At 40.0% G+C, this 20,018-nt stretch overlaps 1 protein-coding gene across 1 annotated transcript in view; it reads left to right on the top strand.

Moving 5' to 3' along the window:
* Window positions 1-20,018, top strand: part of LOC148822271 (receptor tyrosine-protein kinase erbB-4-like) — a 375,272-nt gene that overhangs the window by 204,905 nt on the left and 150,349 nt on the right. The window contains exon 3 of the mRNA XM_088930325.1: window positions 18,841-19,027. Within this exon, the coding sequence (XP_088786451.1) occupies window positions 18,841-19,027 (187 nt within the window). The remainder of the gene's footprint in view (window positions 1-18,840; window positions 19,028-20,018) is intronic.

Here is a 20,018-nt window from a genome sequence, read left to right as displayed (position 1 = left end):
CCAAGCGTCTCTTGCTTTTCGGTGCTTGAATCTTGTTATTATCACGCAATCAATAGACAGCAGTCCTATGTGTCTGTCAAGATTATTTAAGCGTCAGGCCCCTGGATTCACTCCTGCCCACCCTTGCTCTTTATTTACCCTACACCCAATCTTCTCCTGTCTATCAAACATTGAGAAGCTCTGTTAATTACTCCCCACTCCCACACCTAACACAACTGGTTAGAACTTACCTTGCTATTTTGTTACAGCAGCATCATGTTTGGCTTAGTTAACATCCAATTGATGTTCTCCAGTAAAGGACTATAGGTAGGTACTGGAATTTCCATATTTGAGCCACATGGCCCATTGGATTTTATCCATATACAGTAGCCCATCCAGCAATGCTGGTCCTCACTGACCGTATACAGCTGACGAGAATATAGTAGCAAAAATTAAATACAGTGCACAACTGTTAATATGTTGCAGCTATCAACACAAAAATTCATTAGAATTGTATCTTTCCAATTAGATGAAAGTATAAGAGGTAGAAAATGCTGGTATTGAATATATCCTCTCTTTTGTTTTTCTGCTGTGACTTTCTCACTTTCTGTTTGTGGTGTAGATTTGGATCAGTGTTCACGTCTTGAGTCCAATGATTTTGTTGTACTGTATTGTTACTGTGTTGTTGTTGGTAAAACAATGGTTTACCTCCCAGTGCTGCTGGAACAAAAAAAATTCCCGATCTCGTTCACACACTAATACCCACTTAGTGCTAATTTATACCCACATCTTGTCCGTGCCGCATCTGCAAAAAACGAGTTGCCTTTCATGCAAAAACTCAAATTTACAGTATCCCAGTGTGAAGAGGAACAAAAACGTATTTCCTTTGGAAGCAGTGTTAGAGGAAGCTGCTCTGACTAGGGGCACCAAGATTATATCCTTGGATTTCTATTATTAAATGGCTGAAAATCCTTTACTATACCCATCTTAAAAATTAAACCTTGAGAAAATAGTTTCATTGAGTAAAACAAACATGAATGAAAAAAAGACGTATTCATGTCATGTCAGGGCTTTAGGCTAGATCCTGCACGCTTGGCAGGGTTGTGTTATGAGAGGAAATTACTGTTTTTAAGAGACTTTGAAACGCATATCGCAGTAATCCTCAGCGTTTCCCATCAAGGGAAAGCTTCAGACTTGTGATGGCTAGACAAGGCTGAGTTGAAATAGTGTCAGGAATATAATTGTACCCCTTCTAAAAGTCCCATTGTTAAGGGCACTTCCAAAGCTTGGCAGCTCCTGATAATGTACAGTAGGAGGGGTGTTAACTTGGGGTTATTTCATTCTACAGTATGTTTCGGAAGGAGCACTTTTTACTAAAGCATTGTTTTAAGGTGACCTATGTCTCTGAGATTTTCATATTTAGGGCTCTTGGCTGGCCAACATCCTGACCATGATGAGGAGCCACACAATGTTAATCCATAATTTCAATCTTGAATGCAACAGGGACACTTACACAGACGCAGACTTAGAAATGGGCAAATTTGCCATTTGTCCATCTGAAGATAGGATACACATCAGAACTAAAAAGATGCATTGTTTCTGTGTGCCATTGGGACTAAGCTGATAACATTCTGAAATTAACCTCTACGGTCTCTAGGAACTCTGCAGTGCAAAGAGAGAAATTTGCTTTGGGTCTGTACAAATTGTTAAGTTAGTCAGAGGAAACTGCCTCGGTACATTTCAGCTTCTCAGAGTATCCTATTAAATGCAGAGAAGGGACTTTTGATAGAATAACAATTTTTATTTCAGATGGATTTCTTTCATGCTGAAATCTTTTCAAATAAGTGGGTTTCTGAATCAAAGGAGCCTGAAAGTTTAAGTTGTACTGTACATGCATAGCCATACAGTATGTGTATCCGAGTGCATTCATATTTATTTTAGGCCATGTTATGTACTGTATAACAGCACCATTTTCCATGGCTGCCTTGTACTCCTTCTCTCGAGACCATGTGCTAATATTTTGCAGTCTGTAATACCTCAGTGTTGCTCTGTTGTTAATGCCCCAGGACCACTGAGGGCCAGAGAGCACATCCCTAGAGGCATCTTTCTCCAGAAGAGTACTTTCCTCCTGGCCTGAGCTTCATAGACATTTCTATAGCTTATTGTGCAAAGCTTGAGCAAGATTTTAGAGAGGGTAGAGTAAAGGGATGGATCTAGTAAATGATCATCCATGGTTACAAAACAAAAATCTAAAATGCAGGTAGTCTAAAGGGTCTGAGAAGTACAGTCACACAGGGGTTACATTATAGCCAGTTTCCTAATGAGGAAACTTCATTAATCACTCCTTCTCTGTGGACATTGCCTATTTATTGTAGTGTAGATAGCCCTCACATGGTAGATATCAGGAGGACGTAGACCACACAGATGGATATTTTTAAAACACAGCCCTTAATGCTTTGTTTGTAACCTCATGGTACTTTATTTTATCGTCTTTAAAATATCAGCTTTTGGGAGGTTGGATTTCGTAACCAATTATGTTTTATTAATTTGCAGCTTTAGTGCACACTTTTTAGAATATAACTACAGTAATAACATACCAGACTGCAACTACATGAACACACTATCTTAAGGTAAAGTATTTCCTAGTACAATTTAATGGAATGTGTCTTACTTGTTGATGAGATCTAAAATCTGCATCTTTATCCAGCACCAGCACATGTTTAAACTGAATCATTGCCTTACTTCTTCTAGATAACTGTACTTTACCAATCAATATGCATTACTTTTAGAGCCATGGTGCACTGGAGAGAAAGGAGTGTGTAAAAATACACAAATTAATTAGGCAAGGTTTTCGCAATCAATGTGTGTGTGTCTGCGTGCTCAATGAAAAGGTTGAATAATGTTGAATGTGTATAATCACATCATAAATAGTACAAAAAATAGCATTCCAATCATTTTTAAAACAAGGTGCTCTGAAGAAATCGTTGATTGATGCATTCGTGGGTACTCACTGAGAGGCAGAATGTGGGACTGTGTAGCATTTTTTACATTTTTAATGGCCCACTCATCAGAGTTGTGCCTCGGACAACAATTCCTTTAATTATTGTTCATTTGCAGAGAAGAATCCGTGGAGTTTGCTGTAGGTGTGGAGTCTCATTGTACCCCTCTGTGTTTGGATTTAATGGCCTAGAGCTGGGGGTGGTTCTAGGCTTTTGTAATGCAGTGTTTACAAAAGGTCCCTTTTAATGGTTGTGATTTGTACAATTTCAAATCAAACAAAAGACAGGCTCTTGTTGCAAAGAGAAGAAACCAAGGAGCCTTTTATTGAAATGTCACATGGTTACAGAGCACTGCCATGTTAAATCTCTAGGTCTGCGTCAGCTTAAACCTTGCCTCTAGGCAAGTTTTTATGAAACTGCGTGCTTAACATAACTGGATTTATTTGATTCTCTTTAATTGTAGTTGGGTTTTTTTTCTCAAATATTTTTAGATTGTGCTTTGACTGCTGTTTTTAGTATAAAAACGTATTTGTCTTGTAGCTTTATGCCATGCCCCCAGGACTTGGAAACAGTGTAAAAGCACCATATGACTAAGACTCTAAGACTGACATTTTCATTTGAGAAAGTTTCTGGCAGACTTTTCTTAGTCACCAAAACAAATATATGATAAATGACCTCGGCAGAGGATCAATCGGCTCTAAGATTCCTAAAGTGAACTGTGCTTGTACTTCAGTAAATGATTAAAGAGAACATACTTGCTCAGAATCCACTCAGATTTAATCGTTTCAAACAATGCCTGTGATTTAGAACCAGTTAAAATTTTAGAACAGGAAAAAATGATAAAAGCATTGTATAGAAACGCTAAATGTTTATTGAAAGCTACTGTATAGCCCACGGCACAAAAAGCAAGAGGAAAGAACAAAATATGAAATCCTTGCATTTATGTACTGTAGCAGTGCGCATCCCGAAGAATCCCAAAACACTGTGCGCACAGTATAAGAAGTGGACCTACTTCAGCTACCAGAAAAATGCAGACCCCACCTGGGTGAAATACAGTATTGTAGCCATTGCATGCCAATAGCTCCCTTAGGCAACAGTTCAGGTACAGTAGAGAAGTAAAAAATTGCAACACCAGTTGCATTAAGGGGATCTGTAGGAAGGTCAGATTATTATTAAGGTTAGAGTGGAGTTTAGCCAGGACAGCAAGGGTTACACTCCCTTGTGCTCAAAAAGCACCACTGGGATCTTTAATGACCAGAAAATTAGAACCTCAGTTTAATGTCTCATCTGAATGATGGCACCTCCCACAGCACAGTATTCCCTGCACCATACTTGGGGCTTTGATTTAGAAAATCACTTAGAAAAGAAGTGAAAATCACCAAAGAAAACCCACCATCCCTAACCAGGCAATGTCTTACTTCTGCTGTTTCTGTGATCTGTTCAGAGCTTGTTCGGATCAAGCTACAAAGTAGTAATGCTGCTGTAATGAGAAGATACTAAATGAGAAAAGAGATAGTAGCAAAAGTGTGAAAAGAGCAGAAGAAAGGTCCTTACTGGTACAAAGTGCTGACTAAGATGGGGAAAAATAAATACTTGTGCTACTTAATTTCTGCTACACGAAATCAGTTGTCATTGAAGTCCAGTTTCTTCTACCCTTGCAGTCCACAGGAGAAATTAATATTGTGGTTTGCAGAACCAGCAAGGGCTGAAGTGTGTTCTTATAAACTTTTGGCTGTAGTCTGAAAGTAAAGTCTATTCTTCCTCTCCATGCTAACAGTTTAATAATATTATTCTTCAATTGAATGCTCTGCCATGTACTGTATAAAGCTTTTTGTTTCTAAAATTCTTGAGTCAGAAACATAATGCTGTCTAGCAATGAATAGAGATTCTTTGGTGCAGACGTCCTGAATTTACTGTAGCTAACGGTCGTTGTCTGCTATCAGTGCATAGCTTGTACTCATTTGAAAGACTCTGGCTGTCCACTCTTCCATACTGCCCATCATGCGTTGTCATATTTTCTATTTTGCCCTGTTCAGATGAAGGAAGAGACCACCTTTTTAAAAGCCACAATAGTAAATCCTCTCTGTAAAGACTCAAGTTTTACAGAACAGCGTACAAAAAATGTTGATGTTCAGAATGAAGAGCTGCCTTATTCCAGGACTTCTTTAATTAGAGAGCTTCCGCAGCACATCTCCTTAGGGACAGAAACAGAAATGTCATTGTAACTTCACTAGCATACTATAAAACCTCAAGAACTTTAACATTAGAAGACTTACAGTATAACTCCGTTTTTGGTGAGATCCAGTTCAACCCCATTTCAATGGATTTCATACAGTTATGTTACAGACTAGGCTAGGATGACATGGTCTTCTATAAAAAAACAAATTAATTACACTTGTGGGACATTCAGAGACCTTCTGCAGTTACAGGAAGTGTGTTGGTTCTCCTATTTCTTGTCATCTGCGTTGACAAATGTGTATTGGTTGTCATTTTTCTTCTTAACTCAAGTCAACTTCTCAAGTCAAAGTTGACAAGTCTTTTTTTGCATGACAGTGTGATACACATGTACCTATATGCCGTATATTTAATGCATGGCGTTGCACAAAATACAACCAGTAACTGAAGAATAAAGAGCGATATGTGACACTTGACATTTGCCAGTGCAAAGAATTTATTTTGTTCATTTTCAAATCCTCTTACATTCTTAGCAGTGTATTATAACCATCTCTGAGTCAGGTGATTTGTAAACTCCTTCTTCTTCCACGTGTTTGTGTAATACAGGATGCATTAAATGACAAGAGTGGGCAGATCATATCATTAAAAAGGTTACAAGTGAACATTGCTTATTCACTCTGTTTCTCATGGTTCAATGATCGAGGGACTTTATTGTTGATTCTTGAAGAATCCTAGGGAATTTCCTTCAACACCAGTACCCTTTTAGTTATTTCTAAACACCCCAGGACTCTTTGGGGGAAAATCAATGCCTTTTGTTTTCAGCTCTAAAGACACCAGCACTTAATAGAATGTCCTCAGCTTCAAGCACTAGTCTAGACAGCCCATGCGTGTATGCATTTGAGATCCCTGTTATATGCAGGGGCATATTCGTTACACATACTGTACACTGTAAGGTCTGGTGGACTGTGGCTCAAGGAGTTGAGACTGAAGTGAATCATGAACTGAATGTTATTCTGTGTCAGGCTTGTTCCTCTCTCTTTGCTAATCCACTGTGACTATATTATCTGCAGCCTGTTGTCCAGGTCTTTTATCAGATTTGGGATGCTAGGGTGGCAAGCATTGGGTTCAGTTCTGCATGTGGGGTTTGGATAAATCATAACCATCAGCAGCAGTTAAGGTAGAAGGAACAAGTAATAGGTTTATTCCATGCTGAAAAGAGAAGAAAGAAAACACAACGTTTTGGCTGTGGAGCCTTCTTCTGGTGTAAGCAAGGTTAAGGTAGAAGGTTGATTTAGTGTTTGTAATGAGTGTTTTAATTTTCCATGTACTGTATGCCTTCAGTGATCACCACACTACCCATGCTTATGATCATGGAATCTATTTCATATTTTCAAGGCTGTGGAATCTGTCTATCTCTATTTTGTTAAGTGAGCACATTTGTAAAGTGGACTCGGCAAACAGACCTCTATACAGTACATGCCTACACAACTACAGTATGTCTCTCAACGTATCACTCAATTCATTGAAGAATTGCCAGGTAGTCTTTATTTTCTTAGATAAAATGTGTGCTGGGTACACCAGATTAGTGAGTGGCATTTGTGCAGTCTCCTCCATATTATCTGCCAGATTTTTTCCCCATTTCTTTCTTTACAATGTCTTTGGAAACAGTTGTCAACGAATCTACATTTGCTCTTAAATTTGCAGTAAACGGTAAACGCAGAGCTATACCCATGTGGAAGACTGGAAACTATTACACATCTGGTGAATTGGAAAGTTGAGGATTAACCATTAAAACATGAACTGAAATTGCATAAAATTCATCAGTATCAATTTGTGCATTCATCAGTGTAAATCAGTTCGCATAAAGAAGACAGAATTGGCTCCTAATACTGCTGTACTTAATGTTCTGCTAAGTACACTCCCTCATGCTAAAATCCAGTATTATTTTTGTACCACTTTGTCTGATTAGAATTAATTCATTTTCTTCTCAGAATTAAAGATCATAATCAGAACAGAAACTCCATATGATATGTGTGTGTGTGTACAGTGTCTGTGTACTGTATGTAAATGTATACAGTACACGTTCATGCGTGGTGGTGAGAGTGTGTGAATCCGGGCTTAATTGCATGCCTTTGTTGGGGTATCCTGAAGCCTAACTGGTGTGTCACTCTGCAGGTTTGTGAGATGGATCCTGCCTAGGCTGTAATCTGTATCCAGGCTCAGAGGAAAGTAAACACAGAGAGGGTGGGGAAAATGCCCACAAGGTGGCTAAAACAGAAACCACAAAGATATCATCACAAGTGGGCATAAATATTAACTGCTGAATGGACTCCAAAATTACAAGTTATTGGGTGATAGTGTATGACTTATATTCCTGTGCTCAGTATCATTTATCATGGAAACAGGCTATTTAATGCCAGGACTGGCCTGGCTCGTGCTCCCAGCAATAGTGCTGACAATGTATGCTGTAGCCAGGCAGTGTGACTGGAGGAGTGTATTGCCTCCCCCAGCCCAAAGAACAGTGGATATTGCTATTTATCCCTTTGTTATAGAACACTATCACCTCTCTTTATCTCTGTCACTGGGGCTACACACCAGGAGTAATATTTTACTTGCAGGGGCCACTGGGGGGATTTCACAGCTCAGACAGCTCATATCCACACACTCTGTCACCACCACCATCGGCAGAGGAGTAAATAAACCCACTGAAGGCACAAATTTGTCTTCCTTATGATGTTTTTTCTTTTTTTTCTTATCATCTTTCGATACTTTCGAACCACAGTGTGAGGTCTCTTGGCAATAAACTGCACGTTTGGGGCGAACGCTGGCAGTCTGACAAAACAGACACTTCAGTTTAACCCCATTGTCTCTCAAACCACTCCATCTCTCACCTGTTACTCTGCCATTAATCTGCAGTCCTCACGGCTCTGAAGCTGAGAGCACTCATAGCAGTGTTAGCTACACTAACTGCAGCAGATGTAAGGGAGTTATGCTAAAATACCAGAACATGTCCCCTACAGAGAAAGTGATACCTGCCATGATAGTTTGCAGTGCTATATTATGATAAAAGCAGAATAAAGTGTAGCAAATTACAGTATAAATCATGATGGTAAACCATGTCAGCCACAGCAACACATCATCCAAGCAAGTAACTTTATAAACTGTAAAACACTCTATTTTCTAGCTCTAGTTTCCAAATTCAGCAGTTCTGCTTTGCTATTTGACATCCTTGGCACCCATCTGCAAGTCATGTGAAACCATAGAGCAGCAAAGTGTCATAGAAATAGTGTAATCCATGTACTGTAAAACACTGGGCAAACATGCAAAAGTACAGTGCAGCTTAAGCACATTACCTTTCATTAAGATATATTGATGCATTCAGCATTAATTGTATCCCTAGTAAACATGGACTCTTCACGCATCACTTGCACAGAGAATTTTGGAATTAAGACTACTTTATGTATGGTATAAAGACATTTTGCTAATCATTGGACGACCTTGCCACCCTACCATCCCAACACTAACTGATAAAAGACCTGGACAATATGTTCATATACAATAAATAGACTGACAGGCTGATTGTTGCACTGTGTCCCTTATCTCGCATTTACTGGGGATTGCATCTGTATTCAATACTTGCTGCCAAAGGTTAAAGAAAATGAAGGTACTTTCTTCTTTTGAGAGTTAAACTGTCATTATTGTCAACTGGAGTACCAAGCTCATTAAGCTCTGATCACCCCCTTGTCTGTCTGTGCTTTCACCAGTCTGATGTGCAGTACAGTTTACTAGAAGCTAGTGCAAATCTTACAAGTGGCTTAAAGCACAGTCTATTCCAAATTCTACAATTGTTGCTGTTTGGAATTCCGGTATGAAAGTTCCAGTATAATGTTATTCTTTTAAAAAATCGCATTTCCGTGTGGAGCCCTACGTTTGGGTCTTTCAATGGGATATACAGCAGTTTTGGAGTAAGACATGATCAGTGGTGGCTGATCAGAGAGGGTAGAAGCAAAGGCTGACAATGTTACCTCAAGGAAATTCCCATCAGCAGCCACCAGGCCATTTTAAAGCCAGAAGAGACATGGACACAAGCAATACTGCGCAGTAAGTGAAATGCAACCTTTTACAAAGTGATTTATAGTGTGAGCCGTCCTTCACGAATGCCGTCCTTCACGAGACTGAAATATTAAATTTCTTAAAAAAACAAAATAAGGGCATGGTATGCATCGTGTTGCACAACTTCTGCCTCCACAGAAAAGATTTTTAATCTGTATGTATGGCTTTGTGAGTGCATTACAGGGTGTTGATTTGTTGTATGTGCTGAGATGCCAAAGCAGGCTGGTGTGTACAGAGTGTTGAAGCCAAGACAGGTGGTGGAGAACCTGCACCTGCATGTACTCACAGAACAGATCCTAATTACCTCCAGTGTTTCACCCTACTGCCCATCACACCATGCGTATCTGTTGAAGGTTCTCTGGTACACGAGCAATGGCTGAGCAGCCCCATTGACCAACCTAATCCAGTGTGGTGTTTCATAGCCGTTCAGGGACGCCAAATATGTAATCATAGTGGCTCTCTGAAGGCACCAGTTCTGTAGGGTTTGGGCATTTACTGAGACAATTTTCAATTGTAGCAGTAAATCACAAAGTTGATTCTTTTGATGGCTTTAGAATCCAACCATGCGATATAACTCAAACAACGCACACACACAGGTACTAATACACGAGGATACATTTATTAATACATAGAGTATGCCTTAAACCTAACAGATCTTATCGAGAGGGTTATCAGAATACAAAAGATATATATTCAATCAGTTACGAAGTGTTACACATCAAGAGGACATACGTTCAGTATATCATTCATTAAGACCGTTTCGTAAATGAACTTGGTTACAACTTCTACATTAGATACTCAAAACAAGTACATAACTCTTAGGAATTAAATTGATATCAACTGGTTGGGATAACAATTGAATTCTCGAGCTGTAATGCATTGAAGTTGAATACTCATCCAATTTCTGGGGATTCAGATCTCCTGCGGGCACAAAGAAACAGTTGCAGGCTGTTGCTGTCCAATCCGCGCTCTCTGGCTCCGTGCCAGGCTGTGCTGTGCGGCTTGCGACGGTGCGCTGCTGATGCTCACTGACCGGCTAGTTAGTGTTGGCTTTAACTAGCAAAGTTTGTGCACAGGAGAAAAGATGACTGTGGGTCCCAGCAAGTCAGGAAGAGGACCGGTTCATTCCTGATGAAGACTAGTTCTGAATAGTGATTCAGCTGTCCACAGTTCCGATCTGTTCACGAGGCCTGCTGCTGGTTACTCTCTGGCAACCTCCACTCTAGACTCTTAGAACAAAGGAAAGTTCTGGCACTCGGACACACTGGCCGTTCCGTGGTTGTCCGGGCTGAGTCTCAGGATGGTCAGGAGGCGCGCTGCGAGAATGTCCTGCCCTTGGGAGCCTTCTGCTCCTGGGCCGTCCTGCCCTGGAATTCTCCTTTGAATTCCCTTTAGAACAGTCCACAGAATCCTCTCCAGAATCTTACTGAATCTGAATCTCAATCTGAATCTCGTTGAATCTGAATCTTGTTGAATCTCAATCTCCAGGCCTGTGTTGCCTGTTTTTACCTGGAGGAACTTCAGCTTGTTGATTGGCTGAAAGTTCCATGGGCATCAGAGTCCCACGTGGGTTACTCAGCCCTACCAGTCCCTGATTGGTTGATCAAGGTGAGATATGAGTCACTTAGTCCTGACACTTAGTAATGCAGTCCAGATGTCCATCCGGCACTCCCTAGACTGATAGGCGCCAGTGGATGACCATTGATCATGATAGCCAGGCTTAGCTAAGTGCACCCCCCTTTGGGAGCTGTCCTAGGAAACCTTAAATCACCCTAATGGTCTCTCTGTGGCTGCACCACAGAGATGAACAGAGAAATGGGGCCTCATTTGGGAAGCTCAGAAACACTTAATTCTGCCTTATTATTAAGCCTCGCCGCTACACCAGGAACTCGGCTATCCTTACAATTGTACTTTTCTACGAAGGGAAGTGATACTTAGCCTTCCCGTACTAAAGAGAGCAGCTCCTCCAAATTGTGGTCTAATTGTTGTAATCCCACTCTCATCTAAATACACAACTGAGATAGGATGCCTTAGCAGCTTTACAGAACCCCTGCCAGAAAGGACTACTTGGCACTGTAGGCCTTCTTCAACAGTTCTTTGATGAGCGATGCATCTCGTTTTCATTCCTTTAAGGTTGGGCAAACTACTGCTGAGATTACTGTATGTGGGAGAAGAGAACTAGCTGCTGAAATAGCTGCTGTTTGTTAAATAAGGTAGCTGGGCTGGACTTAATAATAAACGGGTACCTATTTTTTTCTCTTAAAAGAGAGGAGAAAATGGTCTACTTTTTCATTGCCAATAAAAAAAACAAAACAAACAGTAACTACAGAGTGATGAAAGTCAGCAGGTATCTGTTTTTGGTAGTGGTGAACACAAAGAGGGGTCTCACATGTTATGGGGGAAACCTATGAAAATGTAATGTAATGATGTTTGGATCAATTAGCGACCAGCAACCACACTATCTAGTTGGGTCAAAAGGCTTGGCTTCTCATTTGCAGCCAGTCTTATGTTCTTCCATTCTTTTGCTGTTTTGTGTGCGTCATGAAAAATTGTAGTCAAGTTAAATTTCTTCAGTTGGAATAAACCAGTAAAAAAATAGTTTTCATTTTTGTAGTAAAGGCTGAATTTTGTTTTCCAATCAACGCGCAAGTTACAAAGCAGAGTAAATGTGTGATATATAGGGGTTGCACAAAATCTGGTGTGAGCTCTTAAAACCCACTAAAACATGTGCACGAGATACATTCTGTGTGTTCTATATGTAAATGAGAAGTAATCAGGATAATACTCAGGCTTTCACTTGTGAGTGGTAATAGTGTCATTACGTTCACTCAGCCAGGCACCTGAAACAGGTACAGTACAGTATTAATTATGCATTAAAATATACAAATACCCTCCATGTTCCACTTGACTGTGTTCTGTGTTCTCCCTGATTAGTGTACTCCAACTGCATTCATTTTATTCTGTCTCTCCTATCCAGCTGTGACTTTTAAACATTAAGGACTTGGTTTTTATATCAACACATGCAAAATAATTACAGATCTCATCCCACCGGTCTAGTATTGAGCATGCTGTGTCTACTGTATATTGGGATGTAGCCTGATAGAATTTATTTTCTTGGTAGACTGGTTTGTACAGTTTAAGATACTAAACTGTACTTCTATCTGGAGTTTTAACTGCTAACTCCCTAATGCACTTGGAGCAAAGGTCAACTGTACTGAGCATGATGTGAAAAACCAGGTGTAGGTTTAAAACCTTGTTTCTGATTTTGGAATGTACGGGATGTCAATAAAGCTATTTTCATGGACCTGAAGGATGTCCATATTTCCTGTTTGAAAATCGTTGAAATGTTGGAAAGATGTATTTTAGTCACTTTTAGGTGAATAAAGGGCAGTGTATTTTATCAGACCCTATTATAATCAATGTATTTGTTTCCCCATAACATACAGAACCAGCACACGTTCATACTGTTCCCTAAAGAACACACTCAGCTCAAACCATCATAAAACAAAATCGAATTTTTTACTCTTATTAATACTTGTATATTGAAGCCGGTTAATACTTATCTACTGAAGACTCTTGGGTAAAGCAAGGCCTTCTCTGTAAATCCTCAGCTGCCAAGAAAAGACTGATTCCCAGTCCTGTTCACCTCTGCATCCATTTGTGCCACAAACAGCGTCATGGTGAGGTAGGGGGGTTTGAAATATGCAAGCAATAAACAAATCCTATAAATATGGCTGATGAACTGCTAAACATGAAGGTAGCATGCCTCAATAAATCATTATGTTGGGCTGTTGGATTTTCAGGTGGCTGAAGAAACTCTGCTGTTATAAAACTGCTTTGACCTAAACGCGAATAGTATCCTTCTGGAAAATACTTTAAATATCCAAAGTGATTTTTAACATTCCGTCTTTTCATGCATTGTGGCCTTGCTAATTGTTCTATTGACATGGTATGATGCCTACTGAGGACTGTATTGGGAGTGGAACAGGGGCAGCTTTATGGGAATGTGCTTATGGGAAGCAGAATAGTTACCACACTAGCTCAGGGGCATGTAACGCGCCTCGCAGAATAACATCAAAGCCCGGACAGAAAAGAATTTTCGATCAGGGGAATCACGCAGCTCCAGTCTTATTAACGTTATTGAAGCGGTGTGATTCAGGACTGTTCAGGAAGGATCTCTCATTTCTGCATGCCATCCTTCTGTGAGTTGCACTTTTCCAAGATTACACATTAAGATGTGTGTTTTTAGGTGATTTTTTTAAAAAACGATAGTATTGTGGTTATGAAAAGTGATACTGTTGTGAAGGGCTTTTCAGACTCTTTGAAATCCTGATCTGATGAGAGGCACATCATTATCATGAATTACTTTCATTTGAAATTCAGTCTTTCATTCAATCAGCGTGAAGCAGCACTGAATTTCCCAGCAACTATACTGTTAGGGATAAAAAAGCAGATAAGATGGGAGAGGGAGTGGTGGAGAGGAGTGGGAGATGGATATTGTAGACATTGCAAAATGTTTCACAAAGGAGAGACTCACAGTTGCCACATACAGTAAATACCTGAGTAAATATTGAGAGGGTAAATGTGGAGCACAGCTACTTGGATATGAATAAACAGGCAGAATATTCCAGAACTAACAAATACTCAAAATGATCATGCTCATGTGCCGCATCTTTATTCCTGTCTTAGTCCTTTATCCCTGGTTTATTTTTGAAATGCCATCTTAAAGCCTTTACATACAGTATCTTCTCTCCCTGTATGCGTCAATGAATGAATCAACACAGACTGTGTTTTGTTGTTTTTAGTCCGACTGCACTCAGTCTTGTGATACAGTGCAACACACCACTGCACCATGCAGGCGGGCCACCAGAGCCTGAATCAAGAGTGTGTAACCCAGGATGTGTGTCCAGGGGAACCTGCCTTGCTCCCCACTTATCCTCCGCAGCTCTGTCAGGCCCAGCTCCAAGGCATGACCTCATCAGTGCATCTGTGGGGTTGTGATCCAAGATCCCTGGCAAAGGGAAGAGAAGCCCCAGTGTGTGTTCAGCAACATGTTTACTTACTTACCTCTGAGGAGCCCAGGGAGATTAGGCCTGCCATGGTGCATATAGCAGCTTGTGTTTGCAGCACAGCAAGTGACTACACAGGACGTGTCTGGGCAAGAAGAGAGGAGGTTCTCCAAGCTGCATATCGAACCGCAGAATTCTAGCACATCTACTTTCTTTCCCTCTCCTTTCTTTCTTTGCCTGTTTTTGTGTTTGTTTTTCTCTTTGGCTGTGAAGTATCTCCTTTTGCTGAGGTTTACTTGCTTCTGTCCCTTCAGCAAGCTGAAGTAAATGGAGGATCAAAGCAGGGAGGATCCAGCAGCTGCCTGTCTTTAATGTGCTGTAAGCCAGGTCTTCGAGGGAGTGAGCAGCCTGTAAACCCTCTTGGCCCTTCGCGGAGATACTGCATGTCAACAAAGCGCAGCATCAGACACAACCTTTGAAAAGTTTAGAATCAGTCAATAACAACTTCAAATAAAATCCCCTCATAGACAGAGTGAATTTAGAGTGGTCTGCAACAATTGCGGTAAAGAGTTTCTAAACAGATGCCACTTTCCAGAAAGTAGACTCACAGTTCAGCACTACAGCTCCCAACTCACATTAAGAACATTAGTTACAGCCACAAGGAAGCCTTTTTAGCTCACCTGTTGCATTTGGTTGAGATCAACTAATTGATCCAAGGATCTTTTCTTGACTAACCCTAACCCTAACCCTAACCTCTCGCACCTCCCACAACACTTTAAAAAGTGTAAAGAAAGTGCATTCTGTTCTCAATTTTAGATCTACTTCCCCATAGTTTCCACTTGTGTCCTCTGGTTCATGTTTCTGTGTTTATCCTGATTAAATCCATAAGGTTGATGTTAAAAATTGTGAGTACTTGAGTCAAGACTCTCTGTTGTCTTGCTGTTCAATAATACGTTCTTTTAGACTGACTTTGTAGGCCATCCCTTTAAACACTTTAATGTATCTAGTCGCTTTTCTTCAGACTGATTCAGCAGTAGCAATATCTGATTTGCAACCATGAATGTATACAATTTTCTAGATGGGCACAATAATTGTGACATACTATAAAGACAGAAGTAAGGATTGTTTATCAGTTCATACACGGTTAATTAACAGATCAGCAACACTGTTCGAGATTTTATGAATAATGAGAAAATTGCTTTTCCCTTCTCCTTTTTTAATAAAGAGCCTGCATGACTCCGCAGTGGAATGAGAGTCATGATAGCGTTCCCAGGAATCCAACCCCTTGAACTGCTGTACCGCGTTTTCTCTCAAGACTCCTCGTTTTCATTTAATCCCAGAGGGAAAAAGGGGAAATAAAGAGAGATGGAGGAGAGTAAAAGGCGATAGTACTGGAAAAGCTGTCACTGTCTCACAGACCTGACTCTGTTCGAGGCCTGCAGTTATTGTTTTTGGACCTGGGAATCGATAGGAATACCTCTGTGTGTGAGGTAGCAGGTCGATTCTGCTTTAATAAAAGCCTGGAGAATTCCTTCATGAGCATCATCACTGCCAGCCATCAGTCTGGCCAGGGGCTCAGTGAACGCTAATCTCATTAAAGATGATTATTGGCATGTAGGAAAAAAAATTGTTATATACAGTACCGTATATATTTGTGACTAGCTGAGAGTACAGTACAGACCCGTGGTGTGGAAGTTGTCCTTACAGCCATGACAATGAAACAGAGTGCATTTAAACAGATAAACATAAGACATACATGCTGCTGTGTTAAGGTTGCTCCCAGCTTGTCGTCTTTGACAGTTTTATTAGTTTAATTCAGCAGAGTGATTGTCAAGTCGCTCATCAGTTAAAAAAGTTGCATTTATCATATGTTGTGATGCAGAAGCAAGTTGGAAGTTTTGAAACCATAACTTCAAATACTGCAGTAAGAACACATATTCTTCCAATTTGCTTCTGAATCACAATTGGAGTAATTGTCTTATATACTGTAGGTGGCTTTTACCTATTTTGTGTTTGCAATTACTTGTAAGTGTCAGGGTATGGACTTGATGAACACAACATCTTTTAATGGAAATGATTAATAAGCATACAATTCAATACCATAATACTTTTTTTTATAAAAAGAAAAAGCTTAAAGTACTATTTCCTCCCTTGGACTGCATTTTTATTTTTATTTTTTGCTTGTTGCAATGTTATTATACTTAAACTTTGGATCCAAAGGATTGAAAATGCAAAGGAAAGAAAACTGAAATGAAAGAAGTACAGAAAACTATACCAGCGACAAAATAATTTTGAAGGGAGGATGGGGGGTCGGGGAGTACGGGAGTAAAACAAGGTAATGTTTTAATTGAATGTGGAAAAGTACAACAAAGATGCTATCTTAGAGTTGGCAGTTTTCCTGGTTGCTAAGTAACAGTGAAGCAGTCTCCTTGATGCACTATAGAACAGACCGGCAGGACTGTGTATGCGTCTGTTGCGTTTTTAAAGTCTGCCAGAACACAAGGACTTCAGCTGGGCTCTCTACTGGCCTGCCAGGGTCAGAGTGACCTCGTCATGTTATCCCCAAGTCATCTTCGCAGGGGGCCCCTGTGATTCCGGATCAGAGAGTTGGAGCTCTGCACGTGTATTATTTATTTAAGATGCCAGTGTTGACTTACTAACAAGAAGCAAGTCAGTGTGTTGAAAAACAGTGTGTGTTGTTATGTCACATCAATTAATTAATCGTTACAGTTTGTTGGAGGCAAATTCAATGAAACCTTTCATCACTTCAGAATGAACAGTCTTCAGTTCAGTCAGTGCATTCAGCCCGTTAACCCCAGCGACAAATTTCAACTTTTCTCCTATCGGTTAATTAACCTTAGCGTGCAGTGCCCTCCAAAAGTACTAGGAAAGCAACTCTTATTTTTGCTTGAAACAGTTTGTTTTTGTAATCGTGAGATTGAGATGAATGATAAGTTCAATACATTTTATGTGTAGGTAGTTCCAAAAATACTGTTTAGTTGTTCGTATTGTAACAAAAAACATTTTCAGTGTAGTTATTACCTCTACCGTTTTTCTTCACAGTTTTTGTTTGTAATTGCTCTCTCCACGTTTTAACTTTTCCATCACATTGGTTAAGTTTTCTCTTGGTCTCATCTGTCCATAAAACTTTGTTCCAGAACTCTCCTGGCTCGTCTTTGTGCTTCCGAGCAGATTCCTGTCTTTTTTGTTCCTGGTGCCGATAATAGGTTTCTTGTGGTGCAGCCTTTGACATTTTGATGTCTTGGCCTTCAGCAGTCTTTGGATTTTGATACCCTCACCTCTGCACTGTGGAGCTTGTGGGAGATTTCTCTAGTGATTGTTTTTAGGGTGTTCCTCAACAGATCTGACATTTTTCTGTCATCAACTGCACATGTTTTTCTTGGCCAGCAGTCCTGGTTGATTGGTACTGTAGTTACGCCCGTGGTTCCATACTTCTGTATATTCCAGGTTGTTGCTTTCGATACTACAGTTTATTTAATGATCCAAGAGAGAAGAACTAATTTTACATTTTAAAAATGAAATGAATAGTGTTGCTTTTAAATGAGAAGTGATGATGATGATTATTGTTGTTGTTGTTATTATTTTATATAATCATCATCTTCATGGTAGGAATCACAATTTAGACTTTACTCTCCTAAAAGTTTTGGAGGTCAGTGAGTCTGCTTATGACAGTCACTGCAACATGTACGGTATAAGGGCCTTGTTACTATAGTTTCTGCAACTTATACCTATTGCTGGTGGTCACTATGGCTCCTCCAGGTTAGCCTTTAGGCACTGTAAGGATAATCTGTAAAAAAAAAAATAATGGGAGCTACAGACTAACCTTCTTTTAGAATGCCATACTATGTCTGGTTCAAAATTTGAACTAATTAACTACAGCACTCAACACAGTGTTGTGAGTCTGCAGTGATGGATTAGTTTAACTACTGTATTGAAAGATCCACTCATTGGGAGAGGAAATGCATAACACCACTTGCAAGTACTGGAAGGCATTGCTCTTCCCTAACCACTGCTCATTGCTCCCCATGGGAATGTCCTCAACTGCAACCAGTGTACATTTCTGTGAGTCAGCTGGGTTAGCCACCTTCCTTCCTCAATAGGGCTGCCGTGAAAAGCATTGGTGCCGACAGCTGTCACTGATTGTAAGATCTACCGTGTCAGCTCTTCAAGATTAATATTTCATAACTGCTCTGCACTATCTGTACAGGTTTTCACTGTTTTTTTCTGTCGTTGCTCTTGCTGGAATAAATATCGTTATTTAAAGATTCTTCTGTATAATAATAATAATAATAATAACTTGCCACAGATCTTGCATCTTGGAGTGACTGTTTGCTCCATTGCTGCCTTTCTGCCAGTTGTTTCCTGTCTGATATTTGCAAAAATTGTACTGAATTAAATGTATGACTGAATCATGTTAATGACTATAGTGAAAGTTTAGCTCAGCCTGACCTGGGTTTTCAACTCATCTGTTCAATGCAGTGTTTAACTCTGTGAGAGAAGGGGCCATAATGTTCATTGTTATGTCTCTGCTCTTCTTTATGCAGTCAATACGGGAGGTGACAGGCTACGTGCTGGTGGCTCTGAACCAGTTTGACTACTTGCCACTGGAAAATCTGCGGATCATCCGCGGCACTAAGCTGTACGAGGATCGGTACTCCCTGGCCATTTTCCTTAACTACCGCAAAGATGGCAACTTTGGCCTGCGTCAGCTTGGACTGAAGAACCTCACAGGTATGCCCCCTGGTGCCCACAGCCAGTACTGTGATTGCACTGATCACTGAGCAACATGTTGGATCTGCGATCATTACTCCTAATGATGGTGTTGTGTAAAGATGCACAGACAAGTTAAATGCTCTCTGAAGCTAAATATCTTAAACTGTGTTTTTTTTTTTTCAAATGTATTCTGTGTGGGAGCTGTGTTTTCATTCGGTTTTCAAATTACCTTATAAAGAGTATTGAGTCAAGGGGCATTTGGGAATGTCTGCATTCTGAAGCTGCAGGGTGCCAGTAAATGAAGGATTTCATTTTTCTAATGAGGTGTGACAATTGCAAATAAGAAAAGAGAGACACCTGCAGTAAATTTGTCAGCCTGGTGCATTTGAAAATAAGCTTAATTGGAATTCATATCTCAGAATCCCACTATGATCATTGTTTTCTAGTGACATTCAGTACAGTAAACCTGAGAACTGACAACCTTTCAGACAGTTATCCTCTATGTTTTCTGCAATAATAATAATAATAATTTTTACAGTATATAAAGACTTGAAATGAGTTGAAATCTTGTCTTGGCTTCTGGTTCTGGTTCAAAATGTCATGGAATGAATATGTTTTTATACTGCTTTTTATATGATGCTGTGAGGCAAAGTACTTGAATTTGCATCTTGTGAGGAACGTCAGGCTTCCTAAAATCATACAGGAACAAGGCTGGATTCAGTCCTCTTTCTTGTCTGTGTTGTTGAAATCTGGTAGAAATTGATTTTACTGGCTTCATGGATTGTACTAGGATTTCCACTGAGTGTGCCCAAGGATGTAAACGCAGGTTTAAATTTACAAAGCGTTTGTGCTTGAAAGCGTATGAATCCTGTCACTGAGAGGGTTTCAGATCTGCTGTATAGCTCTATCATCTTTACATTGGCTGATAGCACACACGGGGCATTTCCTTAGTTGTTTGTTCCGCAGCGGTTCATTTTTATTTTGCCAATATGACTGGGAACTTAGTTCA

The sequence above is a fragment of the Atractosteus spatula genome, chromosome 13, assembly GCF_055471065.1.
Source record: "Atractosteus spatula isolate fAtrSpa1 chromosome 13, fAtrSpa1.hap1, whole genome shotgun sequence".
NCBI classification, from domain to species: domain Eukaryota; kingdom Metazoa; phylum Chordata; class Actinopteri; order Semionotiformes; family Lepisosteidae; genus Atractosteus; species Atractosteus spatula.
Note: the sequence above shows the minus strand (reverse complement) of the source record. Positions and strands in the feature narration are given on the sequence as shown.